Source organism: Vombatus ursinus, unplaced genomic scaffold (assembly GCF_900497805.2).
Source record: "Vombatus ursinus unplaced genomic scaffold, bare-nosed wombat genome assembly UNPS02005286.1, whole genome shotgun sequence".
In the NCBI taxonomy this organism is placed as follows: Eukaryota; Metazoa; Chordata; class Mammalia; order Diprotodontia; family Vombatidae; genus Vombatus; species Vombatus ursinus.
Window position 1 is genome coordinate 14,030,092 of NW_020945064.1, and position 10,203 is coordinate 14,040,294.

Here is a 10,203-nt window from a genome sequence, read left to right on the forward strand (position 1 = left end):
CTTAAGTTCTGTCAATACAAAGACAAAAATGAAATGGCCCCTGCCTTCAAGGAGCTTACATTCTTTAGAGAGAGATAGCACGAGGACATATATACACATACGCAGAATATGTAGATACATATATAGACATTTCAACGCAAGAAAATCTGGAAGGGAGGCACGAGCGACTGAGGACAGGGAGGTCGCATTCCAACTGAGCTTCGAGTGAATATAGTAAACGTGTGTTGAATTGAATCACAGGGATCTGAGGCACTTGATACTACTATTCACATCCTATAGGACAGGGTCTTAATCGCTTTTTATGTCATGGACCCCTTAGCCTAGTGAGGCCTATGGACCCCTTCTCAGAATAATGTTTTTTAAATATATAAAGTAAAATAGATAGGACCGCAAAAGAAACCAATTACACTGAAATAAAACTCGATAAATTTTTCTGAGGCAAGTTCATGGACCCCTTAGGGGTTCATGGACCGAGTTAAGAACCCCTGCTTAGGAGAATACAATGAGGACACTTGAATCATAGATTTAGAGCTGGAAGATACCCTCTTTTCTTGTTGTTCAGTCATATCTTAGACCCTGTGGACCACAGTACACCAATATTGTCCATGAGGGTTTCCTGGAGTGGTTTGCCATTTCCCTCTCCAGTAGATGAAGGCAAACAGAGGTTAAGTGACTTGCTCAGGATCACATAGCTAGTAAGTGTCTAAGAGTGGACTTGTATTCGGGTCTTGCTGACTCCAGGCCCAGCGCTCTACCAACTGAGCCATTTAACTGCCCCTAAGGGGAAGAGACCTTAGAGGCCATCAAATCCAAACCCCTGTTTTTCACAGATGAAGAGAAATTGAGGTCTACAGAAGAGTGACTTACCTAGGGTCACACATCGAAGTGTATTTGAGGCAGGATTCGAACTCAAGTCTTCATTAATAGGCACTTTTTAAAGTGCTTACTAAGTGCCGGTGCTATGCTAAGGTCTGAGGACCTTGGAAAATGTAAAAAACAGTTCTAGCCCTCAAGGAGCTTAAGTTCTAAGGAGGAAGACAATATATACATAAATCAGCATATGCAAGACACGTAGTCAGTAGTCAATCAACATTTATTAAGTGCTGCTACCATGCCAGCACGGGTATATAAACAAGACAGTCCCTGCCCTCAAGAAGGCACGAAGGACAACCAGGCCAAAAGGGCAAAATGGTCAGAAATGCCCTTTAGGAAAGTCACTTTGATTGTGACTGGGCTGTGTCGAGGATGAGACTTAAGGCAAGGAAAATAATCAGGCTGCGGCCTGCTCAAGTGGTGGCTGTGGGGGTGGTGAGAAGGGATGGTCACGACAGACTACGTCCAGAGAAGAAGACTTGGCACCTGGTTGGCTATGCTGGGGGAGAGGAGCCTGTCTGGGGTGTCACAAGGTGCAGTGCAGAGAGTTCCAGGTCTGAAGTCAGAAGACTCATCTTTTCCAGTTCAAATCTGGCTTCAGACATTGCTAGCTAGATGACCCTGAGCAAGTCACTTCACTCTGTTTGCCTCAATTTCCTCATCTGTCAAATGAGCTGGAGAAGGAATTGGCAAAGCACTTCAGTATCTTTGCCAAAAAAAAACCCCAAATGGGGTTACAAAGAGTTGGACAAGGCAGAGATGACTGAAAAGCAATAAATGAGGCCAGAAGCCAGACACAGAGGGTTTACAAGAGAGAGGAAAGCAGAGACACCAAACGTCGACAACTCTTCCAAAGTTAGTGGCGGACACTATCGGACAACAGCTAGCTGACATGGCAGGATGCAGTGAAGGAGAGTTTTCCTTCCATGGCCGCCAAGATCCCTATTTAATTTCACTGATCAAATCACGGAAGCTGACAGTCCGGGAGAACTCTTGAGCTAACTGCCTGAAGGCAACGAGCTGGGAGCTGTCCGGAGTCCTGGCCAGATGCTCTCAGGGCCCCCTGTGGCAGAGATGGCACCAACTTTTCAGATGCTCTCAATATTCTCCAATGCCCAGGAACTACTCACTGGGGAGGGGGTGGAGGGGAGGATTTGACTGGTCAGAGAATCGGTATCCAGGAAAAGCGGTAGGGGAGAGGCCAGGAACAGAGGAGGGCCAGGCCCGGAGAGGAGGGGGCCAGGACTTACTCCTGAGAAGTCTGTAAAGTGTAAAGAGGACTGCAATTGGAGCCAGAAGATCTGACTCTGAATCCCTGCTTTTTGTCACTACCTAGCAGTATATGTTAATAATCTATGAGGGTTAGAAAATAGTTTACAGAAACCTACAAGAACAATAATATTGTATAGTGTACTATGCTTGCTGACATAAACAAGCAGTCAGTCCTGAATTCGTGATTCTGAACCCTGCACAGAATCATCACCATCACTGACGGTTCAAACAGGTCCTGGGGATAACACTGCACAAAGCCGTTCCCTTACTGACAGTGCTGAGAATCATTTTCCATCTCAAGATTCCCCAGACCTGCCTTGGGGTTGCTAATATTTTCCACCAAAAATTTGGGAATACCAAGTTTCCCTTTGGCACTGGCCTATGGGCTGAGTGCTTTCTGGACCTTTTCCAAGCCAGGTGAATCATCTTCCCCACATTTCAGCAGGAAGACAACGCAAGGCATTCAACTTCTGAACTTCCACTCCTTCATCCATGAAATAGGGATAATACTTCCTACTACCCCCGCCCTGATCTCACGAGGGTATTGTGAGAGTCAAAAGATAGAGAACATTATTTCCAACCAAGACGGCATAGAGAACAAAGAATTTATTAAGGACAAATCATAAAGCACATAGCTTCCAATCGGCAGTCTCAAATGAAACCACCTCACTACCAAAATACAGATCCTCTTCCCTATATGGTGCCCAGCCCAGTCCCTTAATGCCTGGGCACTTTTTAATCACTGCCACAGCCCCCCTCCCCCAGCCCCAACACACACACCCAAGGCTTCCCTGTGGGAAGGACACAGGACACAGCCCAGATGCCTGTGCTCAGTGACAGAACCCACCCACCAGAGGCTTGGAGGGCCAAGAGCCCAAGTCCTGCTGTTCCAGGTAAGTGGTCAACTCCTGACGAGCAGCACGGTATGTCCCTGCCTGCAAAGGAGAGATGGTCCTGAGTCTCGAAGCAGGGCAAGGGAGAGGAGTTCAAGACAAGGCCTCACTCCTGGTGGAAGGCACAATACAAACGAGCTAAATGGAAAGTGTGATCACTGACCTTGGCCACCTCATATGTGTCCAGAGCCAAGAGATCCAATCTTCCCAGGGCTTGGGCTGCTTGGCGGAAAGCGCGGAGGAGAGCAGCCTTGCAGAGGCGGGAGGGAGGACCAAGGGAGCCTCTGGGTGGGGAAAGAAGAAGCTGTGCCCTCCAAGGCACCTCCAGTGCCACCGTCAGGCCCCAGCAAAGTTACCAGCTCTGCTGGTATTCTATTTCCGTCTCCTCCCCATCTTTGGCCCCGCCCCCACACTTTCTACCATCTCTACATCTCCCCCCTCCCCTACAACAGCTGGCCTTACTCTGACCACACGCATCCCGTGTTTGTGTCCACAACTTCCATGCGGGTGTCTCCCAGGCTCCAGTTGAGGCTGAGGCCCTGGCAGTTGGAGGGTGCGGAGTCCTGGGGAGCCACAGGTGGTCCCAGAAACAGGTGCAGGGGATTCCGGGCATAGGGAGGCGGCAGGCCTGGCCCTCCCTCTAGGCAGGGCCGGTCATGGATGACCCGACTCAGAGTTGAGGGATCATGGCAGGAGTCAGCTGTGAGGGAAAAACAGAAGTCTGAGGGAATGAGGGTCATCTCTCCTTCACAAAACATAACCTACCCACCTCTCCAGACTGCCCCCATCCCATGAAACTTAAGAGTTATCAAGATTATCCAGTCCAACCCCTCACTATACAAACGAGGAAATTGAGACTTTGAGGGGCAGTGAACTGTCCTTCCACCCCCTCTCTACGCTCCTCCCTCCCAGCCACCCATCCTGGGCCTCTCACCAAGGATGAGGCTGGTTGCATAGAGTGGGGGCAGGAAGTGGGCCAGCAGGCCCCCTCCCAGCCCCAGCACCGCCCATCGAGCCACCTTGTCACTGGCTGACAGCGAACAGACCCTGGCTGCCCGGAACCCCGGGGCGAGGTAACAGACTGGCCGCAGCTCTCCCCGGGCATGGGCTTGAAGACGAAGAGAGGGACTATGGAGAGAGCCCCCTGGGGAAGGGAGGCTGGAAGGGGGAGAGGAGAGGCGAGATCAGGGAGGTGACGGCAGCAGAACAGCAGGTCTTCAGATCTCTTTGTTCTGTCCTCCCTCCCCATCCTGACCATTCCCTCCCCGCTCCATTCAGAGACCCCCAAATCCAAACATCCTGCCTACTATATGTCATGTGCAGCACCCTCAGGGGTGTCGCTGAGGTATAAGTGTAAGAAGATTTTGGGCTTGAGGGCAAAAGGGGGTCCAGGGCCTGGTCGAGGGGTCAGCACTGATCGTTCTGCCCCCTCTGGGCCCCCACTAGCCACCAGCAGGAGCTGCCGAAACAGGAACCTGAGAAAGATGGAGAAGACGACAGGTGGGTAGGTATCTCATGATCAGCGGCCCCACCACGGGCTCAGAATCCAACCGTCCTCTCTTTACCCCTCACCTGACCAAGGCACGGCGGGCAATGACCAAGCCGTGAGTGTCGTGGAGTCTTCGGCCCATGAATTCAATCCAGCCCCTATAGCCGCCGGAACCCGTACCCAGAGCAACCAGCTCGTAGGACTCCCTACAGCTGCCCCTGTCATCTGGGACCTCTGTGGGAAGAACAGGGGGAGGAGGGGCTGGTGGGGAGGAGGTCTGGAAAAGACTCCTGAAGGAAGGGGAGGGGATGCTGGGGAGAGAAACAGGAAAGGACGACTTGGAGGATATCATGAGATGAGACCTAGGAGGGAGGAAGGAAAGGAAAACCAGGAGGGGAAGAGATTCTACGGACTCCCTGCCCCCTCCCAAAGGACGAGGTGGGGCCATGGAAGATGGGGGGGTTCTGGGGAGCAAAGTCTCAGGCTTCCATACCCCTTTCAAGGATGACAGCTGCTATACTTCGCTTGCAGCCCTGGTAAGGGGAGTTTTCACCTATCAGGCGGTCAAACCCAGAGCTCACCACAGCCGCACAACGCTGCTCATGGGTCAGAATGTTCTCTAAAGGAAGGGCAGGAATATCACTGGGGGCAGGAGAGGAGAGGAAGGACCCTCGATCCCTCCACCCCATCCCCAGTGCTGACTCTAGGCTCCTTTCTTCATCCAGTACACTTTGGGGAATTTGGGCTGGCTTCTGGGACCAAGCAGAACTAGAAGAATGGGTCTAAGTGCCAACTCCCAGCAGGCTGGGCTGTCTGGGAAGGGAAGGCGTCCACCTCACTAGAGGTCTCCAAAGAAGGCGGAGGACCGTGGGTCACTCTGACTCATCTGGGGAGGAGCAGAAGGGAGTGAGGAGGGGAGGCTCACCAGCAGTTAAAGAACAGAGCGGAAAGCTGGGAGGATCTTTGAACGGTGCTGCAAAAGAAAAAAGAGGAGCTGCAGGATCTCTCTTTTGGGCTACCTGGGACACAAGGCTCTGCTCCTCTCCCCAAAGATGAGAGGGGGCAGCTGAGGGGGACGAGTTGGGATGGCCTGATAACCCAGGAAGCCCACTGCCCAGTCCGCACACACACACCATGACTGGGCTTCGGGAAGACAGGGGGCGGGCAGATAGTCACCTCTCCTCCCACAGGCCTGGGCCTCACCTCTACCATCTCGATTAGGGGACAGCCTGCTGGCAGTCTAACCTCACAGACACTTGAGTTGAAAGGGTCCTTAGACCTTAGACTAACATGCCCCTCTCATTTTACAAATCAGAAAACCGAGACCCTGAAAGGAGCTGTGATGTGCCCAAGGTCACAAGAGCAGTCAGCAGCAGAGCAGCACCAGCCTTCCTATGTGGGGGAAACAGCTGCCCTTCCCCTCCCGAGGGAGGAGTACCTGGGTTCTCTAGCTGGGTCCTGACCCAGTTGAGAGCAAGGATGGCTGCCTGCCCCTTTGCCTCCTTCTTGCTGCTCCCGGTGCCCTCAGGACAGGACACCTCACCCAGCACAGCACAGACAGAGAAGTGTCGGAAGGGGACTGAAGGGAGGACAGGGATTTTAGAGTCAGGAAGAGGAGTCTCCACAGCCCCCCAGCTCCCTCCCAAGCCCCTCAGACCTCCCTCTAAATAGCTACTACATGAAAAATCAAAATCACATTTTAACATTTATGGATTCTATGAGAGGATCTTATGAGACTTCCTAATCTAATTCTCCCCTCATTTGAAAAAAGAAGAAACAGATAGGTGGGTACCCTTTAGTTTACAGTTCTTTGCCACAAAGAAGAGCTGCTATAAATATTTTTATACATAGAGGTTCTTTTCCTTTCTTTGCTCTCTTTTGGGTGATAGTCTAGTAATGATAACACTGGGTTCGAGGGTATGCCCACTTTAGTAACGTTTGGGGCACAGTTCCAAACATAGTTCCAGAATTGTTGAAGAAATTATGGCCTATGACTAAAATACTATTGCGCCAAAAGAAATAACAAAGTTTCAGAGAAACCTGGGAAAACTTGTGTGAACTGATGCTCAAGGAAGGAAGCAGAACCAGGAGAACAACTGATACAGTGATGACGACAACACCGTAAAAACGAATAGCTTTGAAGGACTTGACAACTCCCATCAACACAACCCCCAAGCATAATTCCAGAGGACTCAGGATAAAGAAGAAAGAAAGATGGAGACAGAGAAAGGATGGACTCCACATGCAGAATGAGAAACATGGATCAGGTAGCAGCGTTTTGCCCAACTGCGCACATTTGTTATAAGGGGTTTGATTTCCTTTTATCAACGTGGAGGAAAAAACACTTATTAATAGAAAAAAGTAAAATTTAATTTAAAAAAAAAGGGGGGAAACTAATTTGTAGAGTAGTGGAACAATTTGCCTAATCTCACACACATGGCAGCGTGACCAGAGTGATATGCACGTTGGTTCCCATCTCACCAACCAGAGCGCAGGGTCCCCAGGGTCACAGGTCTGGCTTTATACCTCTCTACCTGTCCTCCTGTACCCCATCCCAATGCTCAGTACACAGTGACCCATGCCCCTCCTCCCTCACTTACCCTGGACCTCACTCTCCACAAAGCGCAGAGTAAGGCCCATGCCCTGGGAGTAGCGAGTGAGGAGGCTCAAGGCCTGGCCTGGAGGGGGGTCTTTGTGCCCTAGGATCAGCTCCCTCAGCACAGCAGGAGGATCTGGAAGCGGCCCTAAGAGGAGTGAGGAGAGCACAGTAAATCACAGACTGTTAAAATGGAAACCTCAAGTGGCCTGAGAGATCATTTAGTACAACTTCTTGCTTGATCAGAATAGGAAACCGGGGCCAAGGGAGGCTAAGTGACAGCCAGGGTCACACGGCTAGTGAGTGGCTGAGCCGGGACTAGAAGTCAAAGGCCTCAACTCCCACCCCAGTGCTCTTTCCACTACCCATTACCTCCCTCATACCAAGGGACTTCACTGACCTTCATAATCTCTCCCCAACTCCCACCTGCCTCCAATGAAGAACAGATTTGGAAGGGACCCCAAAAGTCATCTAGCTGGACCCATGACAAAATCGGCCTTTCCTCTACCTCATTCCAATGAGAAGTCATCTACCCTCCTCTCCAAAGCCCCTCAGTGGGAGAGAACCCACCGCCTTCCAAGGCACCCCATTCCACCTCTGAACAAGGCTGGCCGGTCATTCATCTTGACATGGAGCCAAAATCTCTCTCTCTGCAACTAACACCGATTACTTCCAGAAGGGGCACACCAGTCTACTCCCTTGCAACTCCACAATCACCCCTGTCACTCTCCAAACCAAAATGGCCCTCCGCGAACATGCTGCTCGGACAGTCCCAAACACCCAACAAAGACAAAGATAGGGAGAGAGTGATAAAGTAACAGGAAACACAATCAAACAAACAAAACAAAGACTTAAGATTCAACTTGAGAAAATGTTAACTATCTTATATGGGGGAAACACGTTGAAAATTCACCGGAGAGTGACTAGCGATGAGAACAGTAACAATACAGAGGGTCTGTGTACCTATGTGTTGCCTTCCCCATTAGACTATAAGCTCCACAAAGGTAAGGACCGTCTTCCCTTTGTTATCTGTAACCCTAGTCCCTCAGTCCAGTGCTTGGCACATAATAATAGCTTAATAAATGATTTCTCATTCATTCAAAGGAAGAGTCAAGAAAAAGTCTACTCCCTCCTCCATATGACTACCTTTCAAAGACTTAGTAATGATAGCTAACATGCATAAAGCACCTCAAGGTTTGCAAAGCCCTTTACAAACATGATCTCATTTGATCCTTACAATAACCCTGGGAAGGAGGTGCTATTATTATCCCCATTCTTACAGATGAGTAAAGTGAGGCAGGCAGGTGTTAGCAAGCCACATTTGAACTCAGGTCTTCATGCCTCCAGGTCCACTGCTCTAACCACTCGGCTAACTGCCTGAAAACTACTCTCCCATTCCCCTTATTCCAGAGTAAACATCCTCAATTGCTCCAACCTGATTCCTGCCCCTGCTCCCATTCCCAGCACCCACCCTCCAAATCCCAAGGGCTCTGCCCTACCATCCCCAGCTGCCTCAGCCCCCAGCTGCTTCTTCTTCTCTTCTCCCCTCAGGGGCTCCGCCTGGGAAGGTTGAGCCTCGGAGGAAGCCTGGGCAGAGCCTTCCAAGGGTCTCCAGGGAATAGGCCCCTCGCTGGGGCCAGGGGACATCTGCAGAGAGGCTGCCAGACGGGGCTTCCTGCGGGTGGCCTCATCCATGCTGGGAGGGCAGCTGCCGAGGAATGGGGAGGGAGGAGAGACAAGCACAAGATGAGCACAGCCCACACCCAACCGTAATGGTGGCGTTTCCATAGCGCCTTCTAAAGCACTTCTACATTGGATCCTCACAACCACCCTGGGAGCTAGCCTCATTTTACAGATGAGAAAATTGAGGCAGGCAGAGGTGAAGGAACCTGCCCAGGGGTCAGAGGACTCAAATTCCCATTTTCCAGGCAAGGAAACTGAGGTACCCAGAGGGAGCTGGAAGGGAAACTCTGGGGCCCTCTTGTCTGGTCTTTGTCATTTTTATGAACGAGGAAGCTGAGGCCCGGGGCAGGTGAGGGGCTTGGCCAAGGGCACGCGGCTTAAGCGACCGGGCCGGAATCGCGGGGGCTCCGAAGCAAGTCTCCCGCCTCCGAGCTCGGGCTCCTCGCAGGACTCCAGGCTTCGGGGTGGGGGGGGCCCCTCTGGAGGAATCCCGCCAGCTTTCCAAGGGGAAGGGGCTTCTCCACGGAGAAGGGGCGACGGAGAAGCTGCGGCGCAGGAGGAGAAGCCTCGGGGTTCTGCGATTCTCCCGCACCCCGCTTCTCCTCCTCCTCCTCCTCCTCCTCCTCCTCCCAGCTCTTCACCTCGCTGCGCGGCCCCTGCACGTGGCGCCCGTTACCCACGTGGGACGCCCGTTATCTACCGCGGTTCCCTTGGTTCCCAGCCCCGCCTTCTTCCGCCCCGCGCTTAAGCCAATGAGAGTCCAGCTAGCGGGGCCGCTTCCAGCCAATCAGAGGGCCCGCTGCTTAAAGTAGCCCCAAGTAGTACCCAAGCGGAGCCTGGAAAAACCTGTGGGTGAAGTTTTTCTGAAGCAAACGTTCTTAATCTTGTTTGTTTCAGCCATAGACTCAAACAAAAAAAGTCAGTCAAAATCAACAAGCATTTATTAAGCTCTTACTACGTACCAGGCACTGTGCACTCTGGAGATACAAAGAAAAGGCAAAAACGGTGCCTGCCCTCAAGAAGCTTCTATTCTAACAAAAGGACAGCATATAAAAATCTGTATATACAAGATAAAAAGACACAGTCGGACTAGTTGATTTCCAACGTCCTTTCTGGTTCTAAAACTAACATGGCACAGACCCCATCTTCACCTGATGAATGAAGCCAAACTTAATTTCTCCTGGTTGGCCCCCACTGCCACTGGAACTTCACTAAAACTGCACCTTTCTAATGTACTCTCATCCGAGGTAGATTCTTGTGCTATAGTTGTCTCTGTTGGGGTCTTATCCTCTTAATAATAATTCCTAAACCTCAATGCCAGCCCTGTGACCTTACTAGTGCAGAACAATGGAAAGAGCAGTTCTACCGTCTTCTGCCCTAAGTGGACTGCATAGAGA

The 10,203-nt window shown here is 51.2% G+C and overlaps 1 protein-coding gene across 1 annotated transcript; it reads right to left on the reverse strand.

Annotated features, from left to right (window-relative positions):
• Positions 1–2,975: 2,975 nt before the first annotated feature.
• ADAD2 (adenosine deaminase domain containing 2) lies at positions 2,976–8,818 on the reverse strand. The gene is made up of 11 exons (XM_027845960.1): positions 8,623–8,818; positions 7,128–7,271; positions 5,966–6,106; positions 5,453–5,500; positions 5,021–5,146; positions 4,611–4,761; positions 4,346–4,513; positions 3,973–4,196; positions 3,501–3,738; positions 3,202–3,322; positions 2,976–3,080 (listed from the first exon to the last, which is right to left on the reverse strand). Exons 1-11 carry the CDS (start codon positions 8,816–8,818, stop codon positions 2,976–2,978), a joined length of 1,662 nt encoding a protein of 553 aa, XP_027701761.1.
• Positions 8,819–10,203: the final 1,385 nt, after the last annotated feature.